Consider the following 15,354-nt stretch of genomic DNA (forward strand, 5'->3'; position numbering starts at 1 on the left):
CATGCAAAGCAGATGACCTAACGTCAATGTAGCCTTCAGGATGTTCAGGTTTTCCCGTCCTTTAGATAGCGACGCCTCCCATGTCTGTGACAGAACTGACGATGGCTGATACCTGAAGCAGCTTGTCCATGAGGATGCGGATACCATCGCGTGGTGGTGCTTCAACGCCAGGGCCCAGATCGAGGTTCCTCATTCCGAAGTCCTCGTCCTCAACCGCGCTGGAGTAGCAAGACTGTCCGTCATCCGGCAGGAAGGTAGCCACAGTGTGACCCCAGTCGGCCTTTCGACCCACAGGGAGACGCTCAAGCTCAGCAAGATGGGTAGCCCATTCAGAGTGGCGGACACAGAGACCCCAGACGGGAAGTCTCTGTCCTGGGTACCACATACAAGTAGCCTCAACCTTGTAGCAGGTCTGCTTGATGCCGAAGGAGTATATAGTTTCCAGACGGCCGTTCCGTAGGTGCTTCTTGACGGTAGGTGTCTGATCCCACTCAGCGAAGCTTTCGGTGGAACGATAATCGTGGTTGGGTCTCATCTTGACTCGATCAGCGAAGCCAGTTATGACAGGCGATATGCTCTTCGCTGCCACAGGAATCAAGGACTCAAGGGCGAAGTGCCATCCTCGACTCTCTCCAAGCTCCAGCAGATTGATATCCATGTTCTTCTTTGGTGTTTTACGACCCTGATCGATCTTGTAGAACCGGGTTGTTGTCTTCTCGTACAAGCCCTCTTCGTCATCAGTCCAGTCGACCTGAACGACGATGAGTTCGGACTGCGGCGCTACAGATGAAGTGGTTGTACTAGCAGGAGCTTGGGGAGGCGCTTTAGGACGTCCAGCATGGCGCACAGCTACCGGCTCCCGCGGTGGGGCAACAACGCTGCTGGGGTCTGTGAACACCCACGTTCCTCGGAACATTGGACGAGTGCCTTGCAGCGATTGTGGCGTATAACCGAAGTAGGCAGAAGACTTCGTGGGCTCCAAGAATTCATCGGACGTGCAGAGTGCTCCCAGAATTTGCGAACCCAGTGCATCATCAGCAAGCCTATGTTGTTAGCCATTATGCTAGTCGTCACGAGGGGACACACTTACCACTTCTTTATCTCAACTGTAACAGGTCCGTTAATCGACTTCAAGAAGATATCCTTCCCGAACTTCTGGCCAATCTTATCCTCCTTGATATGTCTTGAGCTCAGAGCCAGGCACCCTAGCCGAATAGCCATATCGTACGCGCCTTTCGTGTGGCGCACAGCTTCAAGGGCCAGCTGAATTGAATGCTGGATCTTTGAAAGCTGCGTGAAGTGCATGATCTCATTGCGGAAGCTGCCGGAGGTTTCCATCATCCCACTGGAGAGGAGGCGAGGTACGACTCGATCTTGACTGATGTTGAGCAAAAGAGGTCAGCACTCGTCTGCAGTTCACGCTTGTAATTCACGTACAGGTTCGGCCACCACGCGTCAGCCTCCTCCAGAACAACCTCCAAGCCCTCTTTTTCATCAAGAATCATGTTGATTACATGCTGCAGTCCCATAGCATCAGCTTTGACTTTGTCGATCATTGTCATGAGATGCGCTTCGGCCGCTTCGATGCGCGCTATGTCGCGGGCTGTGAAAGTCAGTGTGTATCGCATGTAGTAGATATATGATGAACCTGCCTTGTATCTCTATCTGCCAAACGTCGTTCTGAGTAGGAAGAAGCGTTATGTACACCTCGTTCTGAGTCCGAATGGCGTTAAGCGCTTCTAGCTTGTTATTGAAGACATCGCGAGGAGTGACACCTTCGTTGAGGAGGTCCTCCGGCCAGCACACGATGATGCTCGCCAGTGGCATCTCGCCTTTTGACACCTCAGGCGCCTTGCCCTTGAATTCGTCCTTCCGCTGACGCTCTCGCTCTTCAATGCTGTCGTAGTACCATTTGTTATGATCGAATGCAGGTGTCTTCGCCCATGATGATGAGTCTTTTGACTTGATATGCGCGTTAGAGATCCAGTGGTTGATGTATCGGACGGCTTTCTCAACGCCTGCACCTTGTCCAGCAATGGCGAACTGAGTGATATACCCAGCGTCCCATTTGGGGATGACATCGCAGCCAGTGTTGATCTTGATCTCGTTGACGATGAGCTCGCGTTCTGTAGTATGAGTGAGGCGACGGTACTCCGGGGGCACCGGAATGAACCTTTTTGGCTTGGGCTTGGGCTTTGGTAGAGCGCCAGTGTCCTGTCCGTCCATCGCTGCGGCCTCTTTGTCGTATGAAGAACTAGAAGCAGTGCCAACGTAGCGGCGTCGGGGTGAGAGGACTGGCAGTGTTGTGGTGTTCGTCGCTGCGGAGATAGGTCAAGGTGACGCTGAATTGGAAAGAGCAAACGCGCGGTGGCGCTAGTGCGCTTGCGTATACAGCCTCAGAGCGCACCTGCCTTGTCCCATTGTGTGTTCAAGGTGAAAGTTGGGGAAATGTGTGAGTACGGTTGATCTATACCCAGAGAGCTTTGTGATATGCTTTAGGAGCGGGGTGTCAGCGAAGGCACCCAGGCTGTTGCGCTGCACATCCTCTATGACGCAAGAAGAGCTCGAACGCAACGCAATGGTAGAGCAAGCTCAGAAGCGTACTCCATGTCAGTATCACCAAGGAAATCGTGTGCAATAATGCGGGAAGCTTGGTTGATGAAGAAGTGATTGTACTAATGGAGATGTTGTAGAAGCTGAACATGAAACGAGGGAGAATGATATGAGGAGATCTACGACAGAATGAGAGAAGTATCCTCTTAGTATGGGTGAGGGGGAAGGTCTACTACTTGAAGACACTGTCGTCTAAGGTGGCCTGTTATAGAGGAGGGAGAGCTCTCTCCTGCTACAAGGGGTTGAGCACGTCACCAAAGCCACACGTGCAGCCCAGGAAGACGCATCCACGACAGAGATGCTTCGGGCGATAATAAGCAGATAGACCTTTGATGTTTAGGTAGTTGCATCGTATCGCGCAGAGCTGTTGGCTGGCAAATATGAGTGACGAGGTAGGCTAAGCAGCACATGAAAGATCACGCAATCCATCCATCTGAATTCAAAAGTCATGTGGTCGACAGACAAAAGAGTACTCCTAACAGAGTATCGAGCAGGAGCGATGGAAGAAGTCGTGGGCAAGGCTACCGAAGTTGAGAAAGGCTTGGCGGGCATCGGCGTTTGCGGAGCGACTCCCGATCCATTTTCTGAGCATCGCGAAAGCCATTACAACTCGATATAGCGCATCGTCGCGCTTTGCACTCCTCGAAAGCGCTGTAGCACTCCCTATCGAACCTAGAAATCTTTGCGACCGCTGGCAATTGGAGAGTCTGGACCTCATCGCCCCGCCACCATGGACGCCGTGCCCATCACAAAAAAGCTGATAGCCTTCGGCAGCAACAAGATATACCTGTACGTCACGGCGATGTCTCATTTACGCTCAAGGCTGACACGATCCAGCCCTAAATTCACAGTGGCGTTTCTTCGCACGCCCCAACTCTCCCCATACCATGCCCGCTTCCAGGTCCCGCTAGACTTCTCCAAATACGACCTCCGCGACTACCTCTACCACGCCTACAACGTCAAATGCTTCAACATCCGCTCGTACGTCAAGCAAATGCCGGTACGCGATACGCGCGAACAACCACGGCATTGGTTCCGCGAGGAATCGAAGAAATACATGACAGTAGAGTTGGAGCAGCCATTCGTCTGGCCTGAGACACCCGACCTCGAACCATGGGGCAGGAAAGACAGGGAAAGGGAGATTCGGGATTCTGTGAAGATGGGCGGGGCAATTGACCAAAACGACACGCGGGAAGCAGCCAGGACGCTTCGAGAGCAAGTGAAGAAGTTACTACACAAGAACGTTTCCAAGCCGAATCGCGAGATACAGAAGAAGAAGGCAGCGGCTATGGAGCTTACGCCAGAGGAGCTTGAGTCGGAGATACTGAGGAAGCGGGAGGCGTCAAATCTAAAGCGCATGTCAAGATTAAGGTTGTGGGCGAAGGAGAGGACAGGAAAGACCGTCGAAAGCGACAAGCCTCGGCGATACGCGATCAAGGTTTGAGAATGATCTTACGCTTTGTATATATGCGTGTAACATATGTATCGGGACGGGGCAGGAAACCACCAATTAAGAGCTACACGTACTGATAACCTTCCTGGATACTGCGAACACTTGGAATGGGCCATCATCAAAGCAGCCAGTTGCGGCACTCTAAGCTGCAGTCTCATCGTCTTCCGTTCTGGGGTCCACAGAGTGCTTCGTAACCCTTCTTCCGTTCTGGGCTATTCGATGTTACTCGGCTCTAAATTTGACGCTAACGATCGAACAGGTAGTCGAATGGCGAGGCTGGAAGGGTCGCGGAGCCATTGAGCTGCAGTTGGATGTAAGCTTGCGCCTTCCTTGGCTGCATGTGGACTGCATCAATGACCCTCTCCGCCATTTTCATTCGACCACCCTAAAAGGAGCGTGATACGAACATGGAGAAATATACAACTCCAGTATCTTTGGCACTCGCGCTTATCATGTCGCAGTTACCGCCATTCTCAATGTACCTTCACTGAGCACTCTAACACTTTACTCACTCCTTTTCCCACGCCACCCAGCCCGAATTGCGCAGCTTAACGAAATCACCGAAATGTAGTTGCGCTGCATAATTACACAGCGGCATGTATTATTACAACCCGAGATGAGCAGACTTCGCATCCGTTACCAAACATCAACATGTCTTTCGGATTTGCTGTTGGTGATTTCATCACTGTTGCAAAACTGATAAAAGAAACTATCAGCTGCCTGCGGTCTGTAGGCGGGGCTGAATCGGAGTACCAGGAGCTGGTCAAAGATCTCAAAGCACTCGATATCTCATTACACCACCTCGATCACATCGACGACGACATGAATGCAATCGCTCATGTTAGCCCGATCAATATTGCGACCACAAACTGCAGGCTACGACTTGAAGGATTCTTGTCAAGAGTCAAGAAGTATGAAAGATCTTTGGCCTCCTCTAGCCATCCATCGATACTGAGGGCTACATCAGACAAGCTTGGTTGGCATTTTGGTCGGAAAGATCAGGTCGAACAACTCCGACGAGACATTCATATCTGCCACAGTATTGTCAGCCTGCATCTAGCCCAACACAGTCTTGAGCGCCTGGAGATCCTGCGTGCAACAACCGAGATCGACTTTTCGCATATATCTGAACAGCTATACCATACCCGGACCGTTCTCGAGCACATCAATAAAGAGAACATGAATCAAGCGGTCGTTTTGAGCGATGTCCAAACGTTGCTCCAAGACATACATCAATTCGTCTTTGGTGACATCAAACTGTATTTGATTCGTCTCCTCCAGCTCATCAGCAGTACCTTGTACGTACAACAAATATAGCATAGTTTAAACCTGAGCTGACTTTCCTGTTCAGTACGTCCACGCAGCAGATTTACGAGATCTTGCTTGATATCCGGAACATCATATCGGTAGACACACGCTGGACCTTCTTTCAGGCTCCTTTGGAAGTGGAAGATGCCTTCGGAGTCAAATTTCCCATTCCTACAGAGTACGATTACGACCTGATTGATACCGTCATTCGCCACCGGTTCAAAATTGGCGGGTGTTCCATGGAGGTGAAGATGGGAAATTTCGAACTGTGTAGGAAACAGGACCATCTTGACGTCATTACCGAGTCCTCACGTCTCCAGCCTGGAACTGCCATCACGATGTTCATAATCGTGAGCACCGGGATCATTAAGGAAGCAGCACGGCCCATACTTCGTTGCGAGTCGGCAGAGATTGTTCCGTGCCCCGGAGGGGGGTTTGGATGGTAAGTACATTCTCAGTCCATTCGTGAAACTTCACTAATGCGGTTCATAAAGCTCGAACCTTGATTTAGAGCTCTATCAGGCTACCGACTTGTTATCAAACATTGAAAACGTCCGCAGCAGTAGCGCAGACTTTTTCCAGCTTCTTACACTACTTCCACTTGCCCACAACCGACCATCCAATGCAGTCTGTTACAATTTTATGGAGCGAACTCTGCGGAAAAACGTCCGATTCGATCCTTTTAGAGATTCCGACTCAGTCTATAGCCCTGTTCTAGAAGATATCGCCAAGATAGACGGTGTTATATCCTGCCCTAGTGTCTCTATAGGAGGTATGGTAGACGGCAGATTCTTTGCGACGTTACAACTTGAGCTTGAACAAAACCTCGAGAATATGACACCACGTTGCATGGAGGTTGGACTTCAGCTCCGTAAGCGTCTTGATCGTTACGGAATCCACGCGTCTGGTGTTCATTGTCACGTTGCTGGCAAACGTGTCGACGCCTTAGGATGACAGAAGTAGTATCGCATGCGACTCACGCAGTATGATATATCAACAAGTATACAGTGCCTTTTTTGCAGGCATCAATTTTGAGAGCGGACCTAGTCGTGACTTCCAGTCTTACCACGTGGCGCACCTGCACTTTTCACTTTAGCACGTCTGCGCTTTCCTCGCGCCTTTGTTGTTAACGTCGCTAAGTGCACATTTCAATCGCAAACCAGCCGTCTTCATTGATGCTTCTACATCTCCATTTTCGTGATGTAGGCTGTTAGTGCCCAATGAGTCTGCCTGCAGCAAGGCTAGGAGTGGTGGCGGGCTGCTTGACCTGCAGCACAGCCCCCCAAGCTGGCGGTTTCGCTCTCCAAGCTTGTTTATGACCGCGCAGCAGTCGCATACCTCGAATCTTTCCTTTCTCCGTTTCGCACTCCGTGCCTAACATCAGGCAAGTTGTTCGGCGCTCTACTCATCTACCACCTAGGTATCTAGCCCTTCACAGATAGAACTGCGACGATCACTGCACTTATCTACACGACCTACCGGGATAGACACGCTTCGCGCCACTTATATCGCACGGCCATGCCTCTCAGTGTCGGTATCGGAGATGTCATAGCGGTCGGCAAACTCATCAAGGATATCACTGACTGTCTGCGATCTGCTGGTGGAGCAAAATCGGAATACCAGGAACTCATCAAGGAGCTTGAGGCGCTCAAAACTGCCCTAGATGGTCTGGACCAACTCGACAGCAGCGCAGCCCCCTCAGCACTTCTTGACACAATCAAGTTTGTCGCGGCGGACTGTCGCCATCGACTTGAGGAGTTCTGGGCGAAGATCAAGAAATACGATTCGTCCCTAGGCCCCGCAAGTCGATCCAACGCTCTGAGAGGTACCATGGATAAGCTCGGCTGGACGTTCTGCCGGAAAGAGGAAGTTGTGCAACTTCAGAGAAACCTCCAGTTCTACAGCAGTGTCATCAACATGCACCTAATACGGCATGTCGCTGGTCAAGTTCAAGATATGAGGAAGAATACTGATGCAGTCTGTACGCAGATCGCTGAGCGAATCCGTGACACACAAGATACTCTCACAGACATTGGCGATAATGTATCTAGCCAAGGAGCTGTAGCGAGTAACATCCAGACACTGGTCACTGGGCTGCATCAGTTCGTATTCGGCGAGGTCAGATCATTCCTGGCCGACTTCGGGCAGTTGGTGAACAAAGTCTTGTATGTGCGTTCCTTTAGTGTACACAAGCGGAGCTGCCAAGTAACCAGCCACCACGCAGTGCCTCGACCCAGCAAATATACGCCGTTGTTCTCGAAATTCGAGATTTGGGAAGAGCTGTGAATACCGACTGGACTTATTTTCAAGACCCATTCGTCGTTGAAGATCCCTTTGGTCGCAAGTTCCCAGTCCCGTCGGAGTTTGACTACGATATGCTGGACACGATCGTTCGGCGGAGATTTCAACCCGGTGTTGGCTCGCAAGATGTTGCTCAGGGTAACTACGAATATTGCAAAGCGAATACAAGGTCCGCAACGATCACATCATCTTCACGGCTTGCACCCGGCATAGCTATCGTGATGGTTCTCCTTGTAGCCGCAAGACGTAACAGGCCTTGTCCTAGGCCTATGTGCAGCTCTGTACAAGCTAACCCTTGCCCTAGCGGAGGGTTTGTTTGGTAAGCTGCGTTATCAAAAGCTATCGCAATTAGTGATGATAACGAGTCTGCAGTTCTATTTGTGACGTGCGGTTTGATCAAAGCACAAAGAAAAGAAACGAGGAATGCGGAGAGCACAGCGCATCTCGTATGGCGATGGAGACTTATCTCAAGGAGTATACAGGCGGAATAGATTTTGGGGACTTGAAACAACGGATCATCAGCTGCCGCAGCAGAGAAGAGCTGGAATCGCTGAGAAACGTGAAGGTCACATCGGTGAGTAATCTTCTGGAGTTAAAGATAACCCTTAAAGACAGAGATTTGAGTTGAAGGGTCGACGTCAAGGCCTCAGCCTGTGTTGTGAACTGTAGGATACCATAGTCGCGTACTGCGAGAATATCGTTTATAGTACTCACTTTACTCGCCATAATATGAACAGGAGGTGAAGGCCGCTTCTCACCACGTGGCACACTTGCGCCTTCCGCTTCAGCACACTGACGCTTTCCTGGCGCCTACGTACCACCACCTCCCTCGCCTTTGATCCCCACGTCTTTCATCCCACACCAGCAAGAAATCGCATTCATGGCCAACCACAGGGCGATGCAAGAGATGAGCCGTCTCGAGGACCTGCAACTGCAGCGCGAGCTCAAGCAGAGCGTCCTTGGTATGTCACTTCCCATTTTTCCGCTGCCGGAAGGCGCTGTAGCAGACTCTCCAATACTGACTGCGCAACAGAATACATCATCGACTTGTACCAACCAGCCTACCCCAACAACCATGGCTTCTCCATCCTCATCTGCCGCCACGTATTTGACCGCTCCTCTTCCATCCCCGCTGCTGCCGCCTTAGGCCGCCGCAACGATAGAGCAGACGAGTTCATCATGATACGCGCGGTTACACTCAGCGAGCCCGGAACGAAGAAGTGGACGCTCGTGGCTGAGAGCAGCAGGGCGTGCTTCGGTATCGTACCTGCGTTGCAAGAATTCTCGAAAGACTTGGAGCGCCAGATGGGCAACATGACGGCCTCGATGACTGTAGGAAACAAGAGGCAGCGCAGTGACAAGGACGAGGGCTCGAACGATCAAGGTGAGTACATCTCAGGTTATCAGCGCAAGAGGCAGAGATAGAGAGCAGGACGTGAGCTAGCAATCGCTGGCAGCTGAGACTGGTGACATGGCTTGAATGCGATAACAGGTTTGACCTGCAAAAAACAACGCATGTACATGTTACTCTATGTTCGGCGATGATGCAGAGATGTGCGTTTCAAATATCGAGAAGAGAATGGGAAAGGTTGTCGCACTTGTGTGAAACAATGCAGCTAGTACGATGTCAAGAAACTCGCCTCACCTAGGCAGATCGTAGCGACTAAAAATGGCACATCATGAAGATATATCGTCATTTACGTGATAAAATTCAAGGAAGAAAAGTATGTAGTTGGGCATCTTTTGACAACTGACAGGTAGTACCCGGTTTTTCCGTAGTTCGGGCCAATGTTCAGGTGTCAGGCCACGGATTGACAGGTGTATCCTCGCATGTTCGCTGGAGTTCCATGTGCCTGCCACGGGTGCCGGCCAATGACAGCTGACTCACGTGGCGTTCTGTACATAGCACCCCTACACGCAATGGCACCGGGCTTCGTCATCGAGCCTGAGTGCTGCCGAGCTGGCCAGGTGCAGCACCGAAACTTGGAAGAACGACTGAGACGCAGCGAGACATGTGGAGTTGAGAGACGCCGCCATGCAGATGGGCAGAATAAGCATTACCTCACGGCAGCTGTCGTTGGGGGCGTCGCAACGTAAGATGGACAGAAGTGAGGCACCGGTCAGGTTCCGGAGGCGGCCGGAGAGGGGCTATGTCGAGCAGCACGTTGAACATGTTCGCAGCGAAAAGACCCCCAAAGCGTGCGTCGGTGAGGGATGCCGGTCAGAAAAGCTGCGCAAATCATGAGACCTAGCCGGGTTGGACAGGCGCTTCTCGTTGGGCGCAGCAGGTGGTGGCAGAAGAATTGGGCTTGGCTGCCCGGCTGGCGGCAATGACATCACTCGCACGCTCTGTGCCCTCAAGACGGCTGCCCACCCCAGCCTCAAGCAAACGGTAATATCTACGCCACCCCACCTGCACCGAGATAGATCCTTGGGACCCAAGCCAAACGGACAGTCATCAGCCCTGGCCCTCCCGAGTCGACAACCTGTTAAATACCACTGCCTGCCTGTGCCCTGCGCCGCTCGACACCCCATTCCCCTACCCACTTTGTCCCGTCACTTCGCAGGCACCTTATTCTTCGTTGCGACAGCCCACCAGCCTCTCACTTGCGCTAGCCGCCAAGTAAACTCTATCTGAACAAAGCGACCACTCGGTATGTTTGCACGCCGCCGCTCTCTTTTTCCCCTCGCGCGCCCGCTAACCCAGCCCTGCGCAGAATACCGGACTGGATACGACCCTTCCTGCTGCCGGACCCCTAGAGCCACAATCGCCCACGGCGGTATAGAGCACCACCACCATCACTATGTCTGAGTACAGCTACGCACCGCGGCACCGTACTCGGGAGCCCGAGTACGTCACCGAGACCACGTACATTGAGCGCGGCGGCCGTGGAGGCGGGGCACGAGATCTCGTCTACCGCCCCGCAGCGCGCGAGGACAGCATCGAAGAAATTCCCCGCGACTTCCCTCCCGGTGCCGAGTATAGGCAGACCAAGTACCGCGAGGAGTATGCGCCGCCCCGCCGCACCCGCTCAGTGAACCGTGGCTACGACGACGACTACTATGACCGTCCCCGCCGACGTGACCGCGACTACGATGACCGTTCCGAGTACTCCGAGCGCCCCAACATGCAGCGCCGCAAGTCCATCGTCGACAAAGTCAAGGACTTCGGCGAGTCAGCTGGCCTAGGCGGCATCATCGGTGCCGTCACTGGCGGCGGTCGTGACCGATCGCGCTCCCGCCCCCGTCGAGACGACCGTGGCTATGATAGCGACAGATACGGATACTACGACGAGCGCGACCGCCGAAGCAGCCGTTACGGATCACGTTCGCGCAGCCGCAGCCGAGGAGGACACAAGTCTGAGAAGTGGGAGCAAGCCGCCAAAGCCGCTATCGTCGCCGGTGCCGTCGAAGCCTTCCGCAGCCGCAAGGAAGCCGGTCCATGGACCGGTGCCAAGGGCCAACGTGTTGCAACTGCCGCTCTTGGTGCTGCCGGTATCGACGGTCTCATTGACAGAGACCCCGGCAAGCACGAGAAGAGACACGTCGCCGAGTCTGCACTCGGTGGTCTTGTCGCTTCTCGCCTAGCCAACGGCTCTCGCTCGCGCTCCCGTGCTCCTCGTGGCCGTGACGACTCCAGGTCTCGCTCCCGTTCTCGTGCCAGGTCCAGGTCCAGGTCCATCTTCGGACGCTCTCGCTCTCGTGGCCGCTCCCGCTCCAACTCCAGCGATAGAGGAGGAAACAACGGTATCGCCAAGGTAGCTGGTACCGGTGCTGTGCTCGCAGCAGGCAAGGCTCTATACGACCGTGTGCGCTCCAAGTCTCGTGCTCGAAAGGACCGATCCCGCTCTTCCAGCTCGGACAGCTACGTACCATCACGTAGGGGCAACCGCCGCTCGTACAGCCGAGGCCGCGGTATGGACGACCAGTATTCCGAAGCCCCTTCCAGGACTAACCCAGATCGCAGACTAGCCGCCGCCGGTGGGGCAGGAGCGGGTGCTCTAACAGCACAGAATGGAGGAATGGATCGGGGTCGACGGGATTCTAGCGCGGATTCTGAGTCGTCCACCGATATGGAGGAGAAGCGCAAGAAGCTACGAGGTAAGGAACTCCTCACTGCGGGTCTAGCCACTGTGGCCACCATCCACGCCGCCCACGGAGTCTACTCTTCCATGGTTGCCTCGGAGAACCGCCGCAAGCTTGTTGGCGAGGGCGAGATGACGGCCGAAGAAGCGCGCAAACGCAAGTCCAAGAACATGCTCCAGGACGCCGCCGCCGTGGGTATCGCCGCCCTCGGTATCAAATCCGCCTACTCGGAATGGAAAGAGATGAACGAGCAACGCCACAGCGTCAAGGAACTCGAGACTCGCCGCCGCAAGAGGAGAAAGCTCCGTGAACGCCGCGAAAAGGAAGCCCGGATGAACGCCCTCGGTGGCAACATGAATGGTGCAGCCGCTAATCCGTACGCATATCCTGTAGCTGCCAACCAATCCTACCCTACGTCCTATGCCGATGCGAATCCCTACGGTAGCTCGGTCCCGCCCCCGCCCATGGGTGCGAGGTACTAGAGCTTCTTTTTTCTTTGGTTTACTCACGATGGTTATTCACGACACGGCCGACTTGTTTACTCGTGTACTGCGGTGGATGATAGAAGTATTGTTACATACCTTTTTCTTATTCTGTCTTTCAGAAAGCTTGTTAAGCGAGGAGGTGAATGTTATTGTTCTTCTTTTTGAGCAGCTCCATTCTTTTGTTTTCGCGACTCTGATGATTGACGATGGATGGAGGCGACTTCTTGGGTTCGGAAGGAAAGAGAAGAAGTGTTTTTGGTTGATGCGACAATCGAGTCTTCTGGCTCACACATGAATGATTCACGACATGACTTTACGAAATGAAGATAGATATGAAATGGAAAACGGTCTCTTTGTACATGCGTTCTGGTTTGCACGTTTTTGTTTGGGACTTCGTGACGTATCTTGACGAAAGACCGAGCTCAGCTGCGACATGTTCGCTTTTGGGTTGGTACATTCACAGATTCGATGTCATGCGGACGAACTCTTGCACACGACCATTGAACAAGACTTTTGATTCAGGACATCCGTCCTACTCCCAAATCTCCAAAAGCTAAGAGAAAGAGGCTATGTGATATGTGATGCCAAACTAAGATAAGCAAAGGGAAATGTCCAGGCATCCAGGCCTTGAAGACTCCGCCACCGGAGGTATGTGAATATAGTCGAACGCCAGAGAATGTGCAGGGGAGATAAGGTAGATGACCAAAAGATATACAAAGGGGATATGTGTTGTGGAATGGAGGACCAAAACCAAGTTGCCGTCGACACCATGTGTTTCGCCGTTCAAGCACCCTCATCATCGCTGATGTCTTCGTCAAAGTCGGGTTCGTCGACCGCCCAGAGGATGAAGGGGCCATTGTACTCCATCTAGCGTTTGTTAGTACATGTCCATCGAAAGCAGGAATGAGATGTCATGGGCAGGTGGTACTTACATCGTTACGACCCGGCTCTGATGCAAACCACCAGCGGCCTAGGATGATGCGGCCACCAGGCAAGACAACGCCCTCGTACGCCCAGAGATTATCCTCGTTGGGGTGGTCGTAGTCCTCAGTGAAGTGCTTCATGAAGGTGATGCGCTGCCAGCCAGGGACACCACCTTGAGGGGGCAGTGGGTTGAGCCAGCCAAGGGCCTTGTACTCGTCATCGAGGTCTTCGCCCTTGCCCTCGAACTGAATGCTACCGCCTGTAGTTGCCTTGGTCGTTGCGCTCCGACCCTGAGTCTTGATGCCTTGCTTCTTTCCAGCGTCCTTCCCAAGCGAGCGAAGGCGGTCTTCGAAGACGGGTGGCCATGGGAGCTCGCGACCATCGGGTAGGCGACTGTCTTCTGCGAAAGTAAGCTCGAGAGACTGCATGTGATCAGTAGGGTTCGTGAAGGCCATTCCCAATTGGAAATCTACCTGGATCTTGCCCTCGTCCACGTTCTTGTCAATGAAGACTTGTCTGCCTGGTCCCTGCTTTCGCAGCTTCTGAACCTCAATGTTCTCAAGGAAGGAGTAGGTACCCTTCCAGTACCTGCTCAGAGGCTTGGCTCCGTCGGTGAGTTGTTCTCTCCACGCCGAAGGCTTCTGGGTAACGTCTAGCTCATCGATCCTGTCGAACAATGTTTGGGCATCTTCGTTCATCATGTGGTGACGGAAGAAGTTCATCGCGTGCAGCATCCACCTGAGGTTCAACTTGTTGTGGTCATCTCCGGTGAAGAGGCGTTCCTTGTCGGATGAGAGGTAGACAGCGTGCTGTGAGTCCTCAAAAGCAAAGACATCATGTCGCAAGCCTTCGAGGTTGAAGATGAACTGCGAGCACATGAGCCGGACAGCGGCAAGCCCATCGTCGATATAAGCCATCTTGCCGTTTTGGGTCTCAGGGGCCCGTCGGTCGTTGTTGAGGATATGGGACTTGAGAATGAAGTCGACAATGTGGGCGTGGTTCTTGCAACGAAGACGGCCATGCTCGTCAACTTCGGTAGCTCCTTGATAGGATTCTGTATTCGTTAGCACAGGAAAATTGTGTTCAGTTCCTGGGTATTTCCGACGTACCAATGATCATGTCTTTGATCATGTTGATGACCTGCCTCTCCCCCTGATGGGTTCCATAGTGAAACTTGTAACGGAGACCGTATTTGAATAGTCGGGAGCGACGCTGATATACCCGACGCAGGTTGAGGTTGGAAGGGCCGGCCTTGAAGTCGTACTTCTCGCGATACTTTGCGCGCCAGAAAGATAGGTTATCGGCGTCGATGGCATCGTTGGTAGCACGGCAGGTTGCCTTGTAGGCCGCGATGTCCTTGTCCTCGTGCAGCTCATGAGCAATGGCCTTGTTGAGCTACGAGTGATCGTCAGTATACTCGAGTCTACTCACACGTGCATGTTGGGAATACATACCTCTATGGGTAGAGAGTTGAACGCCATAGCTGTAGATGGGCTCTGGGAATGAGCCATGTTGATATGGGATACTGAAGAGGCCAATGATTGAACTATTCGCTGATCCGGTGCGATGGAGGAAGAGGATGGGTGGGAGAAGAGAGGCTGGCAGCGTGTGAGGATGATATACGGAGGCGAGCTCACCCTCACTAGCCGGGAAAACAGAAACTCACCTATTGTTCTATAGACAGTGAAGGTGACAGGGGTCCGACTGGCCGCAGATGGCCGTGGCGAGACGAGGTGAAGGTGAACGCTACCAATCGTCCCCAACACTGCGCGCGAATGTACGGCTGTTCCGGGCTATGCGAGTACTCCAAGCTTTGCGGAGGAAGACGACGGCCGGTATACGGAATGGACAGGATAGCTGAGGTGTGTTGCGGCTCGCTGGGCGCAATAGTGATGAGAAGTTGCAAACGAATGTGCTGGACCAGTGTGCGTTTGTAGGCGTCAGGCAGGGTTCCAACGAGGTTACATAGACGTGGGAGGCGGAGGTTACTGAGCGATGTCGGTGTCGAAGGCATGATCAGGGACTGCATGATGTGACTGTGGGGTTGGAGGCGATGATGATGGTTGTAGTTGCCGCTGCTCTCTTGGTCTTCCACATGGCCTCGAGAGCAGGGACAGCCAATGACGCACATCCCATTTCGAACGTCGATATGTGACTCGCGAAGAATATCCCACGCTTTCCTGC

General features: G+C 53.0%; 5 protein-coding genes across 5 annotated transcripts; 3 read left to right on the plus strand and 2 right to left on the minus strand.

The window, feature by feature from the left end:
- Positions 1-61: 61 nt before the first annotated feature.
- Positions 62-2,226, minus strand: J4E87_005101 (uncharacterized protein; the record flags this gene model as incomplete). Its single annotated transcript, XM_049376718.1, has 4 exons — positions 62-1,043; positions 1,091-1,378; positions 1,438-1,603; positions 1,776-2,226. The coding sequence occupies 4 exons, from the start codon at positions 2,224-2,226 to the stop codon at positions 62-64; spliced, it is 1,887 nt and encodes a 628-aa protein (XP_049233574.1).
- A 1,117-nt stretch (positions 2,227-3,343) lies between these two features.
- Positions 3,344-4,057, plus strand: J4E87_005102 (uncharacterized protein; the record flags this gene model as incomplete). The annotated part of the gene is made up of 2 exons (XM_049376719.1): positions 3,344-3,402; positions 3,451-4,057. The coding sequence occupies 2 exons, from the start codon at positions 3,344-3,346 to the stop codon at positions 4,055-4,057; spliced, it is 666 nt and encodes a 221-aa protein (XP_049233575.1).
- Positions 4,058-6,594: 2,537 nt separating this feature from the next.
- On the plus strand, positions 6,595-9,100 carry J4E87_005103 (uncharacterized protein; the record flags this gene model as incomplete). Its single annotated transcript, XM_049376720.1, is given in 6 exon segments — positions 6,595-6,598; positions 6,813-7,543; positions 7,558-7,844; positions 8,048-8,249; positions 8,541-8,637; positions 8,709-9,100. The coding sequence occupies 6 exon segments, from the start codon at positions 6,595-6,597 to the stop codon at positions 9,098-9,100; spliced, it is 1,713 nt and encodes a 570-aa protein (XP_049233576.1).
- A 1,379-nt stretch (positions 9,101-10,479) lies between these two features.
- Positions 10,480-12,243, plus strand: J4E87_005104 (uncharacterized protein; the record flags this gene model as incomplete). Its single annotated transcript, XM_049376721.1, has 1 exon — positions 10,480-12,243. One exon carries the CDS (start codon positions 10,480-10,482, stop codon positions 12,241-12,243), a length of 1,764 nt encoding a protein of 587 aa, XP_049233577.1.
- Positions 12,244-13,029: 786 nt separating this feature from the next.
- Positions 13,030-14,681, minus strand: J4E87_005105 (uncharacterized protein; the record flags this gene model as incomplete). The annotated part of the gene is made up of 4 exons (XM_049376722.1): positions 13,030-13,113; positions 13,179-14,224; positions 14,280-14,565; positions 14,625-14,681. The coding sequence occupies 4 exons, from the start codon at positions 14,679-14,681 to the stop codon at positions 13,030-13,032; spliced, it is 1,473 nt and encodes a 490-aa protein (XP_049233578.1).
- Between the last annotated feature and the right edge of the window lie 673 nt (positions 14,682-15,354).

This window comes from Alternaria ethzedia (assembly GCF_023757985.1).
Source record: "Alternaria ethzedia strain BMP 0044 chromosome Unknown scaffold_10, whole genome shotgun sequence".
Classification (NCBI taxonomy): Eukaryota; Fungi; Ascomycota; class Dothideomycetes; order Pleosporales; family Pleosporaceae; genus Alternaria; species Alternaria ethzedia.